Here is a 19068-nt window from a genome sequence, read left to right on the forward strand (position 1 = left end):
GCAGCTGTATCATACAAATAAATAGTTAAAAAAATCATACATTGTGATTTCTGGATTATTTTTTTTTGATTATGTCTCTCACAGTGGACATGCACCTACGATAACAATTTCAGACCCCTCCATGATTTCCAAGTGGGAGAACTTGCAAAATAGCAGGGTGTTCAAATACTTATTTTCCTCACTGTATATATATATATATATATATATATATATATGTTGTAGTCATTTAAGCATTCTTAATAGTTTTGGTTTGTCTTAAATGCTGTTACATTTACTAAGTGGACTATTATACTTTCCTAATTAGATGGATTTGCAGGTAATTGTGGAGAAAATATATAAATAAAAGTATGCGCATAAAGTTATCAAAAAGAAGAATTTAGACTTACCTGTAAATGCCGTATCTTGAAGTTCAACAGTACAGGATATGGGCAAAGGCCCGGATTCACATACATTGGCGCATATTTATGCGGGCGTAGCGTATCTAATATATGCTACACCGACGCAGCGCACAGATGCAAGCACTGGATTCACAAAGCACTCGCCCCCAAATCTACGCTGGGTTTCCTCGGCGTAAGCCAGCATAGGTGAAAGTGGGCGTGAGCCATGCTAATGAGGCGTGACCCCATGTAAATGATGGACTGAGCGTCATAAAGATACAAATAACGTATGGCGCATGCTCCGCCCCGTGGACGCAACCCAGTGCGCATGCGCAGAATCACATCGGAACTACTCCCTAAGATACGACGGATCACTGCCTACGATGTGAACGTAACCTACGCCCAGCCCTATTCACGTACTACTACGTAAACAACGTAAAATACCTGGTCCATACCTTTGCTTGAGTCGCGCCCCATAGATGGGGAATAACTATACGCCGGACGTAAGCCTTACGCAAACCGCGTATATAATGCGCCGGGCGCAACTACGTTCGTGAATCGACGTATCTCCCTCATTTGCATATTTGCAATGAGGCGGCCAGCGTAAATATGCGCCCACGATACGCCAGCGTAGGAAAGTGACGTCGGTCGGATGAAGCCTATTTTCAGGCGTATCTAGTTCTGTGGGCACGGCGCACAAATACGACGGCGCATAGTTACACTTACGCGGCGTATATCGAGATACGTCGGCGTAAGTGCTTTGTGAATCCGGGCCAAAGTATTTACAGACTCTGGGTTATAGGCTTGTATCTTTAGGTGATTCAACACTGGCAAAGCTTTTGAGGTCATGCTGTTGTAGAAATTTTATTAAGATGTATTCAATATGTATTGTCACAGTGTCTCTGGAGTGTTAGTTCTACTTGCGGCTCGCTCATATAAGCGAACCAGCACTGGTGAAGGACCATTGGTAGTGAAAAGTTTCCTGTGGATTTGGAGAGGTGTTCGCCATGCAAAGATATGTCCTCCAGCAGGGACCCCAGCGTTATGCACAGATTTGTTCGATTGGTGACGACCAGACACTCCCCTAGTCATTGTTCTTTTTGAATATACACATGTATTTTTATTGGTTGAGCTTTGTATGTGCTTCATTGACTGAGCTGAATAGTCATCAAGTCTCTTGTTACCCTTGTTCAAAGTCTGTGGCGCTTCCAATGTGAGAATAACTATTATGTCCGTCTTACTTGGTAAGCAAGAGTGTACTCAATTGCATTATCCAAAGGAGCTGAAAAGTGCGCTTATTATCATAAGAAAAGTTGATTGTGCATAGCGTATATTAATTTCCACAACAATGCCCCCCCTAGGGGCCCAGCTTCAAAGAACCTTGCAGCCAAAAGCTGCTTTTGCAGAAGATTGGATATCCTCTTGGTAGTACTTTGAAAAAGTATAGCGGTCTTACAATGCTGGACTGTAGTCCAGGAAAATAACAAAATGTTACCAGGCCTGGTAACAAAATGTCAAGGAAACTCCCACCAATGTGGTGGAATAGGCACAAACAAGTGCAGGAGGAGATTTGTCCTTGTCAATGTAAGCTCTGTCATCAATTTTTTTTTCCATCTCACGATGATGGACTTGGAAAAAGGGTGTCCCATGTGAAGTCCTAAGGCCAGGATAAACAGAGAATCTGTGTATAGCTTTGAGTTATACTATAAAGGCTCTGACTACAAATATCTGTTAAAACCTGATAGTTTAGGCTTCCCCCTCTCCATCTACACCTATCATTTTGTAACCAACCACTGTCTATCCTGGTGCTCACTGTGTTCTACTAGTTTACTTTTGAATCATGTTTTTAAGAACTGTATATTGTAATTTCCAATTCTTTCTTCGGCCACATGTTGTGTCCCATGACATTGATAAATGCAATCGCACCTAACATATAAATTAGAAAACAAAAGCGACAGACACATCCAGACAAAGAAGAGATATTTCCTTTGGATGCTTTGGAACAGGGCATAAGGTAGTATATACTTATTGAGGCATGAAACAACTTTGTCTTTTTAAAGTATGAGGGATATCGCCTTACAAGAGATTAGATACATTTGGCAGACATGACTGCAACCATAAAGACTACTTTGTAGTAAGTAGTGGTCATCTAAGGGAATATCCCTGAAGGGAAGGGAGAGTAAACCAGAAACCAAAGAGAACGGACAAGGCTGAAACATGTCCTTTCAGAGTGTTTAAATGCAAAAAATTTTCTTCATTTTGGATAGAGCAAGTATGGCTTATAATCTCTATCAGTTTTTTTGCCATCTGTGTCCCACTGGGGAGATTTCTCTTCACTTCCCGTTCCACAGCTAAAACAGGAACTGAAAATAAATCCATCTAAAAAAGAGGAAATCCCTGTTTGTCACCAGAATTTGTGCCTCCACTGGAAGATTTACCCTTTATTATTCTTCTGGGGACAACCCAACATTTGGGATTTTATTTTTCTTTACTTTCAATGATAATAGTAACCATGACAAATAGAGGGTGGCACTCCCTAAGGGGGCATAGACAACAATAGGAACGGGACAGCTGTTCTAATACCACTACACGCCCTCCAAAACCAAAAAAGGGTTTTGCCTTCAATTATACTTTAAGGCCAAGATCTGATCAAGACCTGATTGTATTAAGGCCAGAAAGCGAGGTAGTAATCTTTGGTACTGAAGTGCCTGTGTTCAAACTGGGCAAAGAAGGATTTCCAGGTACAAGAGTTGAGCTTTCTGGAAGTGGCTTTTCTTGCTTTCAGCAAGGTAAAAATAACAGATTCAGAGACCCCTTTATATTTTAAGACCTGGGCATACAAAAGCTGTGCTGTTAGAATCGGTTGCAAAGCCTCAAGTTTTTTTACTTTCATGCATTCTATGCATCAAGGTGAAAAACCTGTGTGCAGCAGCCCCACCAGCTCCCCCAACACTTACTTGAGCCCCATTTCAATCCAGCTATGTTCAAAAGAGTAGCAGCTAACCTGGGTCTCTTCCTCCTCATTGGCTGAGACAGCAGCGGGAGACATTGAACCAATGAGGAGGGCAGGGCCGAGCTGTGCTTTATGTGTAAATGGACACACAGCAGTGGCTCAGGAGCAAGTCTGCTTGGGTTCTCCCACAGTTAGCTGTTTGCTATGGGGGCACTCAGCAGGAGAGAGAAATCTCCCTGAGGAAGACACAAGATCCCTGTCTCAACACGCCTAGAGGAGGGGAAAGGACGGTGTAGGCAGCAGCAGCGTCACAAGGAGCTGCTGAGAGACAGTGGCTCTTGAAGACTGTATGAGATAGATTGGTGCGCTGTAAGCACCCTTAATGTGTGAATAAACAGATGTTGTTTTAAACATTATAAGCGCTATGTAGCTTGTTTCCTATCTAGATATACCGAGGACACTAATCTAATGATCATCACAGGAACCAGGAGATCCCACATAATAATGAACCCAGGAGTGGATCATCACCGCTGATTGACCAAACTAAGTAGTGAGGTCACACTCACTCCCTAAGGTGGGGACATTACCACTGGGGGGGAGTGGCACATTGAATATTTTTGGAGTACTATTACATGGATTAACCCTTATTAAAGAATACTAAAGATACACTATGATGGACTTGCGCTGCTAAGGAGCATCTATTAGTACACTATTTGGAAATAATTATTATATATTATATAATATATTTTTATGCACCTTTAAATTTTCCACATTTTGTCATGTTACAACCAAAACGTAAATGTATTTTATTGGGATTTTATGTGATGGACCAACACAAAGTGGCACATAATTGTGAAGTGGAAGGAAAATGATAAATGGTTTTCCAAAATGTTTACAAATAAATATCTGAAAAGTGTAACATGCATTTGTATTCAGCCCCCTTTACTCTGATAACCACAACTAAAATCTAGTGGAACCAATTGCCTTCAGAAGCCACCTAATTGGAAAATAGAGTCCACCTGTGTGTAATTTAATCTCAGTACAAATACAGCTGTTCTGTGAAGCCATCAGGAGGTTTGTTATAGAACCTTAGGGAAACCATCCACATCATGAAGGCCAAGGAACACACCAGACAAGTCAAGGTCCAGGGATAAATTTGTGGAGAAGTTTAAAGCAGGGTTAGGTTATAAAAAAATATCCCAAGCTTTGAACATCTCATGGAGCAATCCATCATCCGAAAATTGGAAAGAGCATGGCACAGCTACAAACATATCTGCCACCTAAACTGACAGGCCGGGCAAGTAGAGCATTAATCAGAGAAGCAGCCATGATAACTCTGGAGGAGCTGCAGAGATCCACAGCTCAGAGAGGAGAATCTGTCCACAGGACAAATATTAGTCGTGCACGCCACAAATCTGGCCTTTATGGAAGAGTGGCAAGAAGAAAGCTATTGTTGAAAGAAAGCCATAAGAAGTCCTGTTTGTGAGAAGCCATGTAAGGCATACTGACAAAAAAACATGTGGCTTTGGTCAGATGAGACCAAAATTGAACTTCATGGCCTAAAAGCTAAATGTTTTTTTGGCGGAAAACAAACACTGCACATCACCCTGAACACACCATCCCCACTGTGAAACATGGTGGTGGCTGCATCATGCTGTGTGAATTGATGGGAAAATGGATGGAGCAAGATATAGGGCAGAGAAAGAAACCTGTTAATCTGCAAAAGACTTGAGACTGGGGCAGAGGTTCAGCTTCCAGCAGACCCTTAACATGCAGCCAGAGCTACAATGGAATGGTTTAGATCAAAGCATATCCCTTTCACGCCGACGGATCGCATATATGCGTCCTCGGCTTTCAGGGGTTATACCGGGATGATGCCTGCAGCCGCAGGCATCATCCCGGTACCGTTGTTTAGAGCGGGCGATCGGCTTTCCAAACATAACAACCGATGCGGCTAAAAGCCGCTCGGTTGTTATGCCGGAGGAGCGGGAGGGGACATCCCCCCCCTCCCGCCGCCTCTTACCGCTCTGACCGGGCCTCCCGTCCCACCGGGAGACCCGATCCACGATCCGGCGCCTCCAGCGTCTCGGCGAGCTCTGAAACAAAGCCGTAAACGGCTTTGATTCAGTGTCCGCATTGAAACCACGGAAGCGGCGTCATGATGTCACTTCCGGGTTTCTCAGATGCCAATGGCGCCGGATTTAAAAAAGTACACAGTATTCAGAATCGCCGTTTTCGGCGATCTAAATACTTTGAAGTGCAAAGGAGGGCTCGGAGGTCTTTTAGACCCCCGATCCCTCCATAAAGAGTACCTGTCACCACCTATTGCTGTCACAAGGGATGTTTACATTCCTTGTGACAGCAATAAAAGTGATCAAAATGTAAAAAAAAAAAAAAAAAAAAATGTAATATTAGAAAAAATAAATAAATAAATAAGAAAACAAAAAAAAAATTTTTTTAGAGCGCCCCCCTCCCCGCGAGCTTGCGCAGCAAAGAAAGCGCATACGGAAGTCGCGCCCGCATATGAAAACGGTGTTCAAATAACACATGTGAGGTATCGCCGCGATCGTAAGAGCGAGAGCAATAATTATAGCACTAGGCCTACTCTGTAACTCTAACCTGGTAACCGTAAAAAAAGTTTAAAGCGTCGCCTATGGAGATTTTTAGTTACCGTAGTTTGTCGCCATTCCACGAGTGCGTGCAATTATAAAGCGTGTCATGCTTGGTATCTATTTACTCGGCATAACATCATCTTTCACATTATGCAAAAAAATTGGGCTAATTTTACTTTTTCATTTTTTTAAAATTCACGAAAGTAAATTTTTCCCAAAAAGTTGTGTTTAAAACACCGCCGCACAAATACCGTATGACATAAAATATTGCAACAATCGCCATTTTATTCTCTAGATTCTCTGCTAAAAATATATATATAATGGTTGGGGGTTCTAAGTAATTTTCTAGCCAAAAATATGGATTTTAACTTGTAAACACCAAATGTCATACATAGGCATAGGCATGAAAGGGATATACATGTGTTAGAATGGCCCAAAGTCTAGACCTAAATCCAATTGAGAATCTGTGGCAAGGCTTGAAAATTTCTGTTTAGATGCTCTCCGTCCAATCTGACAGAGCTTGAGCCATTTTGCAAAGAAGAATGGGCAACCATTTCACTCTCTAGATGTGCAAAGCTGATAGAGACATCCCCAAAAGACTTGTAGCTGTAATTGCAGCGAATGGTGGTTCTACAAAGTATGGACTCAGTGGGCCTGAATACAAATGCATGCCACACTTTTCACATATTTATTTGTAACAAAAAAAATTGGAAAACCATTTATCATTTTCCTTCCACTTCACAATTATGCCACTTTGTGTTGGTCTATCACATGAAATCCCAACAAAATACATATGTTTCGGTTGTAATTTGGTTGTATTTCTCACACACAGCATATGCATACTTTCAATTACACTCCAAACGATGAACGATGTACCCCATATCCATTCACTTAGGGTGGGGGGCCCGGTATCTGGGGGCCCCCATTATTTGAGGGGGCTCCCAGATTCCGATAAGCCCCCCGCCCGCAGACCCAGACAACCAACGGCCAGGGTTGTCGGGAAGAGGCCCTGTCCTTATCAACATGGGGACAGGGTGCTCTGGGGTGGGGGGGCCCGCAGTGTGCCCCCCTGCCCCAGAGCACCCAACCCCCCCATGTTGAGGGCTGTTGTACGGCTCAGGAGGGTGGGGGCAGCTCGCTCGTCCCCACTCCTTTCCTGGCCGGCCGGGTAGCGTGCTTTGGATACGGGTCTGGTATGGATTGTAGGGGGACCCCCTACGTCGTTTTTTCGGCGTAGGGGGGTCTCCTTACAACCCGTACCAGACCTAAGGGCCTTGTATGCTCCTGGGGGGGGGAAACCCATGTCGGTTTTTCATTTTCTGTGTTGAATTATTGTGACTTCTCAATTCATGTGCAAATCGTGACTTCAGCAGATTATGTGCACACCTTCACCAGCCGTTATACCTGCATACCTCATACATGAGTCAGAAAAACTCAAAACAATTCCTTTCTTTCTTTCAGCTATGGTCTCATCTCTTCCACATCTGACGAGCTACTCCAGGGGGATCACAGATTTCGTGGTCTGTTCTCAGGGGGGAAGCCAGGAGCTGGCATGTTTAAACAGGTATTATAAGAAATACAGAGAAGTAATGCAAAAAGCAAAAGCTGCAGCTTTCACATTAAAGGGACAGAATCAGAATAATTTATTTTTGGGTTAACAAACACTTTAATACTGAGTGTCCATAGAAGAGGTAGGGTAGGATCAGCACTGCATCAAGCCTCCCTATCTATAGGTAGAATTTGTGATTTCCCCCAATTGATTATTAGTCCTGAGTAAACAGAGAATTCATACAAAATTCATAGAGTCTCCTTAAGGGAGGGCCTTGGGTCATTCAGAAACAGGATAAGATCATCTGCATACATAGCTATCTTCTCAACCAAGGTACCTACCCAGATACCTTTAACAGTAGAGGCCTTCTTTAGGGCCATTGCCACCGGCTCCATCACTATAGCAAACAGTGACGGAGACAATAGACAGCTCTGCCTCATGCCTCTCCTTACTAAAAAGGGCTCTGCAAGCTTGCCACCTAATTTGATCTGCACCTTCAGGGATGAGTAGAGCAACTGGACCCATTTTAAAAATACTGGTCCGAACCCCATACTTTCTAGGACTGCATGCATAGAAGGCCAGGCTACTGAGTCAAAGGCCTTCTCAATGTCGAATTCAGCCAATACTCTAAAGGTGCAATCTATGGAGGGTAGTTGTAAATGAGTGAAAACCCTGGGTATGTTTATTATCAGTGGACTTTCCAGGGATAGATCCAGTTTGATCAATACCAAGTAGGTCCAGAATAATTTTAACCAATCTAGCGGCCAGAATTTTAGTTTCAATTTTAAGGTCATAATTTAGTAATGAAATGGGCCTCTATGAGGCGCATTTGGAAGGATCTTTCCCTGGTTTAGGGATTAAAACGATGTGGGCCTGATGAGGGAGGTAGCATCATCCTTTCCAAAGAGTCTGAGTACAGACTATGTAGGTTTGGGTGCTAACCAACAGTTAGAACGGCCAGTATCTCCTCCAGTATCCTTCGGGGTAATAAACAGTTCCAGGGGTGTATGATCAGAGAGGCCAGAGGCAAATAGGATACTCTCTTAATTGCCATTAATGCCTGAGTGTTGCCAAAGGCTAGATCAATTCGGGAACCTGATTTATGTGTAGAAGAAAAACATGAATAGGTCCCGATTCCCGGATGTTTCCAGCTCCGTATTTCGGTATAGTCTAAGGCTTGGGCCCACTGCTGTAACTCTGGAGTGTGTATTCTTGAAGGGTTGGATAAGTCAAACTGCACATCCATGACTGAGTTAAAATCTTTGGCCATATATAGCTGGGGGAAAGTTAGAGGTGCTAATTTATCATATATGGTGTACAGGACCTCCTGATTAAAGGGAGGAGGTACATATAAATTAACCACATGCCGACCACCCGCCGTCGTTTGATGGTGGCAGAATGGCTCCCCTGCGCAAATTGCTGTAACTGTGGAGCTGATGCGCATGCCCGGAGGCCGCAATGTCTTCCGGGCACCCACAATCACTTGTGACAGAGCAGGAATGTGAATCTGTGTGTGTAAACACAAATGCATGTCCTGTCAGGGGAGATGAGACAGATTATACCATTGTATATAGGAACACAGATTCGTCTCCTCCCCTAGGCAATCCCATCCCCCACAGTTAGAATACACAGTGAGGGAACATATTTAACCCCTTGATCGCCAGTAACCCCCTAGTGTTAACCCCTTCCCTGCCAGTGACATTTATACAGTAATCAGTGGCTATTTATAGCACTGCTCCCTGTATAAATGTGAATGGTTTTAAAAAAAGTGTCCGATTTGATCTGCCCCAATGTCACAGTCCCGATAAAAATCGCAGATCGCTGCCATTACTATTAAAAAATATATATATAAAAATGCCATAAATCAATAACCTATTACATAGGCACTATAACCTTTGCGCAAACCAATCAATATACGCTTATTGCGATTTTTTCCCCAAAAAATATGTAGATTACATATCGGGCTAAACTGAGGAAAAAATTACTGTAGTTAAAAAATAAATAAATAAATTGGATATTTATTATAGTAAAAAATTTAGTTTTTTTCAAAATGTTTTTGTTTATAGAGCAAAAAATAAAAACCGCTGAGCTGGTCACATACCACCAAAAGAAAGCTCTAGTTGTGGGAAAAAGGACTGTTTGAGTACAGCATTGCACAACCGCGCAATTGTCAGTTAAAGTGCCATATCACAAATATTGCCCGGTCAGGAAGGGGGTAAATTCTTTCACACACAAAAGACACACAAACTCCTGCGCACGGGTGGGTTGTCCGACAGTTAAGTCACAATTTCCACATGAGAACTTCCACAAAATCAAAACTGGTAACAAAGGCCTTGCTGCCCTTCAGGGACGGGGAACATCCTAGCAAAGAAGAAAAAGAAAGGCGCACCAGCCTAGTGTATTAACGTTTGACAGTTTAATAAATGGGTAAGATAAAAATAAAACGACTCACAAACGAGATAGTATAATCAGAGGTACTGCTGAGCTCTGATGAAGAGGCCTCTGCTGCCTTGAAACGCGTCAGCCGGCAGTGACATTCCTCTTCCCCCCCCCCCATCTGGGATTGCGGCTCGAGGGTTATCTATCATCATACCGTTGTTGACAAGCCTTTTATACTATAGTTTCAAGTCCACATAACAAATAGAGAAACATATGGCCAAAGTAGGATAAATATAAGTAAGCAGAGTGCACGTAGCAAGAGGGAGAAAGAGTTGACTTCCTGAAGTACCTTGAGGATGATATGTAGTGATGATGCATAGATTGGAGAGCTGTACCAAAGCGAGTCTGGCTCAAATCTAACAACATAGAACAATACTATTAACACCCTACTGACCATAATTCCCCAACAAATAAACAGGTCAGTTTCAGTCCCGAAACAGTCTTTAATTGCTTCAACGGTGTAGTCTAACTAGCGAATACTACTGTGCATCCCTAAATAAGAAAAACAAGGGGGAGAGAAAAAAACAAAAGTCATTTATCACCGAAGGAAGTTAGTGGGGGGGTGCAATCTTAACCTGCAGTTCCCTGAGTAGGTAGTCCTGTGATCTGCTCCTTAAGTGTAGGATACAATGCCCAAATCCAGTGGGGTACACGGTAGTGGTGGAGAAATGAGGAGTAATGTTGATACAAGTTAAGACAGTAAGCCTTACTTCACCAACAAGGCTCAGGATCTCCTCTTTTCCACCGAGGGGGAGAATTTCCGTGTCTGTAGCTGTGTGTTAGCCCCTCTCAACAGTGAGGGTTCAATGGGAGCATGGGCCCAAGTAGCAAAATGACAAATCATCCGAAGAACTTGTCCTTGTATATAGTAAAAAGGAAGCATGCAGTAACACAGAAATTGCACAGTACCTACATGAGCTCAAGTGAGAGCTCACTTTTTAATTAAGGCAACCTGTTTATCCAGGTGTCAGCCTCAGCTGGATTGTCAAAGAATTTAGTTGTGCCCTCATGCTGTATCCGCAGTCAACTAGGGTAAAGCATGCCATATTTAATGTTGTGTTCCCACAGGCGGCGACAGGCTTCAGAGAAGGTCTTGCGTTTCTTTTGCAACTCCTGAGAGAAATCTGGGAACAGCATGATGTGTGCATTTCCATATTGCAAATTTGGGTGCTTCCTGGCCTCAGAGTATGCAGTCCCACTCTCTATAGTTTAAGAAGCGCACCAAAAAGGGGCGTGGGGTTCTCCTTCAGCTACAAAAGTAGGAGAGATGTCAGGTTTTTAAAGAAAGATTCTGCAAAGTCAGCCGGGCGGTCCTCTTCTGAGCCTTAGGTTTTCAGCACCATCTGATTTTGCAACAAGCGACTTCACAGTTTGTTGTAGCTCAGTAAACATGACAGAGTATTATCTGGTGCAGTCTTTTACCGCAGACACCAGGGCCTCAGATTCAGAGAGGCCTCCCCTGATTTTGTCATTGCGAATAAGAGTGCATTCTTCTGCCAAATGATCGATGCACACCAATAGAGATGTTCTGCTGCCGCTTATTGGTTTCAACTATTGGGGACAACGGGTTTACCGGGACCTAAATGTCAGCCAGTAATGCTTCCTGACCAAATTGACATCAACGCGTGGAGTGGTATCTGGGTATGCGGCAGTTACCTGCCCCTTGTGCGACTTAGGAGCAGCGGAGCACCTTGATGGCATCGGGTGTCGCGTTGGAGAACAGGGAAACTTCGGTGACAGTGTGTGGAAACAGCCAGTCTCAGGAGACAAGGTGAACACCAGAATAATGCCAGTATGGCAGGGGTTCAAATTGCACACGTCTGTTAATGTCCACATCCGGCTAAACCCTTGTGCATTTGCTCTTTAAGAGGGTTAAGAAACACTGGTGGTGGGTCTGTAGGTGGATGGATGGCTTGCAGAGAGTTCAGGAGGAAGCTGATGGGGTGCCAGAAGCAGAGGAGGCCACAAGATGGCAGCAGGCCGTGGGAGTATGGAACCCACTGCAGCCGGATTAACACTGCCAAATCGGGTGGCCGTTCACAAAAAATATTGGCTGGGATGTGGATGAACTGCCAGAGGAGGTTTGGAGGCTCAGCAGGCTTTTTTCAGCAAGGATGGTGATGGATTAGGATCAGGATTGTCAGGCCACAGCTGGATTAACACTGCCAAATGGGGCGGCCTTTCACAACAAATATTGGCTGGGGCTGGAGCAGGAGATGTGGAGGAACTACTAAAAGAGGATGGTGATGGATTAGGATGGTCGGGCTGTGGGTGTATGGATTAACGGCCGGATTAACACTGTCAAATCAGGCTGGTGATGGATTAGGATCAGAATTACCAGAGCTTCTCTCAGACACAACTGCTGTGGCTAGGGTTGCCACGTTTTCTTCAAGCTAAACCTGAACACTTTAACAGTGCACAGCAAATTTTCCCCTCCCTTAGAGACCCCCATTAAAACACAGTGCCCTTATATCAGTGCCCTATTAGATTAAAGACACCCAATTAGATGAGAGTCCCAGAGGAAAGATGTAATAGCGTGGTTCAAACAGTCCATGCTGCCAGAACTGAAAATCTTTTTAAGGGCCATCAACGGGGAGGAAAATTGAGGGGTAATATGTCTGTCCTACTGGGCAGAACGATGCCCAGATATTTGATGTGTAAAATTGCCCATTTTGAATTAAAAAATGTGACCAACGTAATGTGGTCAGAGGGGCTGGCATGGAGATGTTCAGCGCCTCTGATTTCTGGAAATTGATTTTGAAAAAGGATAGTGCGTCATAAGTCTGCAATTCCTGTAGCAGGTTGGGAATAGACATCAGGGGGTTAGTCACAAAGAATAAAAGATCATCTGCGAAGGCGGTAATTTTCGGGGAAAGCATATTATCTAAGCAGAATAAAAATATTTTAAGCGGGACAAGGGGCACCCCTGTCTCGTCCCATTGACTATCCCGAAGGATGAGGAGAGCTGACCATTCACCTTCACTTGAGCCGACGAGCGGGAGTAAATGGCTCGAACCCAATTCATAATTCAGTGTCCTAGCCCCACACATCGAAGGGTCTCTATCAGGAATGGCCAGTTCACCCTGAGGAACACCTTTTGGGCATTGTTCGAGAGAAGCAACATAGGGGCCCCCCCTCACCCGAGCAGCATGAATCGGTTAATCGCCTTTGTAGTGTTGTCCCGCTCCTCCCTCATGGGGACGAACCCCACTTGGTCGGAGTGGACTAGTTAAGGGATTAGATCCCGCATCGAGAGGACTTTGGTGAAAATGTTAAGATCCACGTTAAGGAGTGATATTGGCAGATAGTTTTGGCAAAGGAGTGAATCTTTGTCATCCTTCAGGATTACTGGGATGTAAGCCTGCAACGTGTCCTCCAGGGCAATAACCCCCTTTCCAGCCGCACTATATATGCACATTCTTTTATATGTATAATTAATTTTTTGGGGTTTTGTTTACATATTTTATTCACATATTTTATGAATTGTAGCTCTATATATTTTTATTAATTTACAAAACCTGCGAGACACTTATTATAGCCAGTTAATTGATTATCATCTCAAAACACAATACACGTTTTGTGCCTGATGAGCGACTTAAAGTCGCGAAACACGTAGAGCCAACAGATATCATGTCAACTATGTGTCATAACCAGCATCTATATAATGCATTACTAAAAATCTATTCTTCTGTATATTGCCGTTTATCTGTGTCCATTGCTGTGTGGACCTTGTGTGCCATACATACATTTTTATTTTTATATAATACAAGTGGATAATTTTTAATCCTTCATATTTTTCTATCCTTATTATGGAGTAGTCTATTAACATTTAACCTAGTAGGTACTTATTGTTATGTATATTTATGTATTTGTCTGAATAATAGAATATGTCAGCCAGTTATATAAAAAATCATGTAAAATTAAGATATATAGCGTATTACAAATATGTTCATTACCAAAAACAGTTAGACCCTTTTCCCACATAAAGCTTCATTTAAAGTCCTGCCCTTTCTGTTCTCTCTCAATTATAAGAAATTAAAATGTTTGGCATGCAAAATCACACCACAGACATGGTGCTTATATCCACCAGTCTGATAGTAAATCAGTCGCACTGAGTTTTCCCTCATTAACACAATGCAAAGTCCAAGCTTCTTTAACCCTATGTTAGGACAGATAGTGTTCAACTCTAGTGTACAAATGATAATGAGATCTACCAGAGCAGTACAGTGGTAAACACTAATTCCCAAGCCCCCTTCTTAACATCACATAGCGAAGGAAAACATCAGTTTACGGGGACACTTGAAATGAAAGCCCAATTCGATTGGTTTGGTCGTGCAGTAAATTTTAAGTGTTTTAAAATTGCAAGGGTAACTCATTCAGCACTTAAATATGCTTTACCTCTATTGCTAAACTGTAATACTCCGCTTCTAGGAGCTGATTTCGCAGCCTTACTACTGCAGCAGGTCTAACGATCTCATGAAGTGAAGGAATATCCTGATAGGAAGCGGTCACTAAAATCTTCAGTAAATCCACCTTGCTGCTGTAACTGTCATACAAAACAAATAATAAATGATAAAAACACAGTGCTCTGACCTGAAAGCAATTATAAGACAGTGTCGAAAAGCATTTTGGTTTGTATAACTACCTGTCACAAAGGGCAAGATCATGACTTCTTGCAACTTTGACAAATATCATCTTGGCACTGAACAGCAAATTTTTCATGATGTCAAGAAGAAGTCGACTGTCCATCTCTGGGTTAGTTAACCCCTTTGATAGAAGACAGCAGCGTTCAATGAGTTGGTATCCACATTCATCACTTTTAGAGTGCAAGCTAAGTATGGCTGAACAGAGTGAAGCACTTGGGGCCTGCAGGGTATAATCAAAACATTTTGAACAATTTAATGCAGATAAATAGAAAACCAATAATGAAGACCATATCTAATATTTATTATTCTAATAAAGGCACTATAAACTATGAACCATCAAAATTACCTCTTTACTAAATATTTGTCAGTTTTACATACAAGACAGTCTCATTAGTACAAGTGAAATTAAAATCTTTGGTTCAGATAATCATGATAGTTTCTGGAGATACAACATTCACTAAATTAAATGGATTTGGCAAGAAACAATGTGGCATCACAAATTTACATTATGCCATTTTTCTTTCTTTTTTCTTTTATTTATAATTTACTTTTTCTTAGCAGAGCACATGGTACAGTCAACAAGAAATAGCCTTCATGAAACAAGAAGCAAGACAGAAGCAAGAAGAAGACAGGCATATACAGGATACAGGAGATATTTGTTGTACACTGCCCCAATGATGTCATCAGTGCATGCGCTGTGAAGCGGCCACCAGTGCTGTTTCTTCACTAGCAAGTGCCATGACTGGCAGCTGTCGCGTGCATGCACAGGAGTGACGTCACACAACCCCAGCCAGTCACAGAGCGGAGTCCGTGGCCCTGGAAGGAAGAGGGGCGAACATGAATGTGGCCTGAAGCGGGGACAGCACGGGTTATTTTTTCAGGTGTCACATAATGCGCTAGTATGCGATGCATACTATAACATTATGCTTTTACTTTGCAGGGGGAAACAAAAGTAAAACCCATTAGCTACTTTAAGTAACATTCAATGATTTATTTTGGTGACAGATGCAGAGAAGGCATTTGACAGAGTGAATTGGAATAATACAGTATGTTCTCTGTGCTTAAGCATATTGGTCTAGGTAAGAATATTTTAGCTTGGATTAAGGCCATCTATTCCTCACCTGCTGCTCAAGTCAAAATCTTTGGAATTTTATCTGAGCCTTTCAAAATTTCAAAAGAAACCACACAAGACCAACCACTGCTTTTTGCTCCCTCACTAGAACCCTCTCTTGATAAAGTCAGACATAATCCCGACAGTATCCGCTTACGCAGATGACATGTCCCTTACTAATCCAAATATTTCACTACCCAATTTCCTTCATGCATTTGATTGATATCAAATTTGATTTCCAAATTGAAAATCTACTTTTCAAAATCCGAGGCAATGGGGATAGCCGTACTGAACTCTCCAATCTCACACTTGCAAAATACTTACACATTCAAATGGACAGACCACTTCCTGAAACACCCGGGCACTTATATTCCTCCATGATTAAATCAAGTCTTTCCTCTCAACTTGCCGCCTCTACTTTCAGAAGTTTGTGTACTACTCAAGAAATGGCAATCAGGTAATTTCTCTTGGTTTAACAGATGCAAAATTTTAAAGATGTCCATTTTACCAACATTTTCTCATCTTTTTCAAGCTCTTTCAATACACATTCCTGCCTCCTTTTTCAAACAACTTAATTCTCTTTTCACTCTGGGCTGGTAAGAAACCTAGGGCCAGATTCAGCAAAAACTGTGGCGGCGTAACGTATCGTCTTTACGTTACACCGCCGCAAGTTTTCAGCGCAAGTGCCTGATTCACCAAGCACTTGCGTGTAAACTTACGGCGGTGTATCATAAAGACGCCTGGCGCAAGCCCGCTTAATTCAAATGGGGCGTGTACCATTTAAATTAGGCGCGCTCCCACGCCGAACGTTCTGCGCATGCTCCGTTTGGAAATTTCCCGCCGTGCTTTGCGCGAAATTACGGTGCCCCGACGTGTTTGTGAATGGCGGCGTGCGTAACGTACTTACGCCGAAAAAATTTTTTAAATTCAACGCGGAAACGACGGCCATACTTTAACATGGCTGGTGTAAAGTTAAGCCTTGAAAAAGCAGGCTTAACTTTGCGACGGGAAAAAACGACTTGCGACGACGTAACGCACACGAGTACCTTCGTGGATCACCGTAAAAACTAATTTGCATACCCGACGCTTGAAAACTACGCAAACTCCACCCAGCGGCGGCCGAAGTATTGCAGCCTATGATCCGACGGTGTAAGTCAATTACACCTGTCGGATCTTAGGGCTATCTATGCGTAACTGATTCTATGAATTAGCCGCATAGATACTCTCAGATATACGACGGTGTATCAGGAGATACGCCGTCGTATCTCTTCTGTGAATCTGGCCCCTAGAATCTCCCGATACCTACTGACATTACTCAACCAAAATGTAGGACAGGCTCTCTCGATTGGTGCGGACATACAGATCTTAAACTTTGGCCACACATCGAACAAGCACAATTTAACATTCCTCTTCATCCACCTCCCAGCATCACTTTGCTCACAGCCTATAATCATCCCTACTTTAAAAATCAGCGCAAAAATTCTTTCTGAATTTTCTCTGCCTCCTGACAACTACCCTCTTTACTCCATCTTAGAAAACCCCCGTTTTTCACCAGGTTTACTAGATGGCCAATTTTGTAGTTTGCTCCACTTCTGTTGTTTCCAAGCCCCTCTTTCCTTTGATTCCTCTCATTGGCCTCCCATCTCTTCCCTAAAAGAAGCTTCTGGTCCATTTCATTCAGACTTCTGGGAAGGTTTTCAATTCAAACAGTTTCTTTATTACTTTCTCCTCCTCATGCTTTCCAACGACCTCTATCTCCCCTGGAAAAAATACCCTCTGATACAGGCCATTTAAAAAACAAACACTCTCTCTCCTGGACTTACTCCATTTTAAATACTCCACCTGTTGACTATAAACCAAATTATATCCAGAAATGGGAGAGAGACTTAAACATAACCTTTGACAACGATCAAATCATATAATCCGGTTTTCCCTCAAATCTTCTATTTCTACCAAAATACAGGAATTCAATTTTAAACTCTTAGCAAGATGGTACCAAACTCCATTAATTCTTCAGATAAATGTTGGAGGTGCCAGAATAGGGGAGACCTTTTACATATATTTTGGATTTGTCCGAAACTAACTAAATTCTGGAGAAAAGTATGGAGGATTTCCCAAACATTTACAGATTCTTTTCTCCCTAAAAAACACTAATTTTTTTCTCCTACACAATTCAAAAATACCAATTACATTTTACAAAAATTCAATCCTACGACATTTGATAAATGCTCCCAAGTCTTGTTTCTCCTTGAAGTGGAGAGACCCACATCCACCCACACTATCACTATAGTTTTCCAAAGTTGAAAATATTAATGAAATGGAAAAATGTAGTCCTCGCCTCACACATCCTACATAAAAATTACAACAAAACATGGCTCCTAAGAAATGCTTTTAAATATACAGATGAGGGGAAAACATTATTCATAACTAGCAGTTTATGGCATTCTGGTTGCTCACTAATTTATTGTCCCTTACCCCCTTTTCCCTAACCTACATTCCCCCTTTTACCTTTTGTTTTCTATTGTTCATTATTTAGATATGTATTCCATTAAGGCCCCTTTCACACATGCGGACCGTATGTCCGCTTTTTTATCCATCCGTTTATGGATGAAAAAGGGACATACATTGAACCCTATGAGATAGCGGGTGTCAGCGGATGAATATCCGCTGACACTCGATCTCATGAGTGTCCGCAATCCTTTCAATTCTGCAGACGGAGGAAAATCCTATTTTTCCATCCGTCTGCAGAGCAGATCGGGTGAACTCCCATAGGGGAGAGTGAACCCCCATAGGGGAGAGTGAAGATCTGACAGGGCAGTCCCTGCACAGTGTGCAGGGACCGCCCTGTCATCCGCTGGCTCAGCCGGGATCAGCAAAGCGATCCCCGCTGAGCAAGCGGAAGTTCACGGGGCGGATCATCACAAATCTGTCCCGTGTGAAAGTGCCCTTACTGTGTACATTGCAGTCATATATGTATTTTATTCAGTCAAACCTGAACTCTTACTGAAAGAATATACAGTGTGGAGGCAAGAATTGCATTTTTGGAAGGCAGATTTATATTGGTTGAAGTCTTGCTAGGACTACATTTTTTGAGGCTTCTGGTATTGTCTGTTTGCCAGGAATGTAGCAGGGCCTGATACTGTGTGTAGTAAAGGGGGCCAATGTGTCCAGGGTGGATGACAGTGAACTGTTGTAGACAGAAGTGGCCAGGTTGGGGCAGGACAGGGCTGAGATTTTGTCATAGAGACGATCTGCTGCAGAAGAAAAAAAAGGGAATGGTTAAGATAGCAAAGGTTTCTATGGGTAAATGTTTAGTAATTGGAAGGTGAGGTGGAGGAAGACAAGGAGAGTATGAAGCTGATAAGGTAGTGATCAGAGAGA

General features: G+C 42.7%; 1 protein-coding gene across 2 annotated transcripts in view; it reads right to left on the reverse strand.

The window, feature by feature from the left end:
* Window positions 1–19068, reverse strand: part of ZFYVE26 (zinc finger FYVE-type containing 26) — a 499004-nt gene that overhangs the window by 136815 nt on the left and 343121 nt on the right. For both annotated transcript variants that reach the window (XM_040332529.1, XM_040332530.1), the window contains exons 29-30: window positions 14576–14796; window positions 14329–14476 (exon numbers count right to left, since the gene is read on the reverse strand). In XM_040332529.1, the coding sequence (XP_040188463.1) occupies window positions 14329–14476; window positions 14576–14796 (369 nt within the window). The remainder of the gene's footprint in view (window positions 1–14328; window positions 14477–14575; window positions 14797–19068) is intronic.

Source organism: Rana temporaria, chromosome 13, assembly GCF_905171775.1.
Source record: "Rana temporaria chromosome 13, aRanTem1.1, whole genome shotgun sequence".
Taxonomy (NCBI): domain Eukaryota; kingdom Metazoa; phylum Chordata; class Amphibia; order Anura; family Ranidae; genus Rana; species Rana temporaria.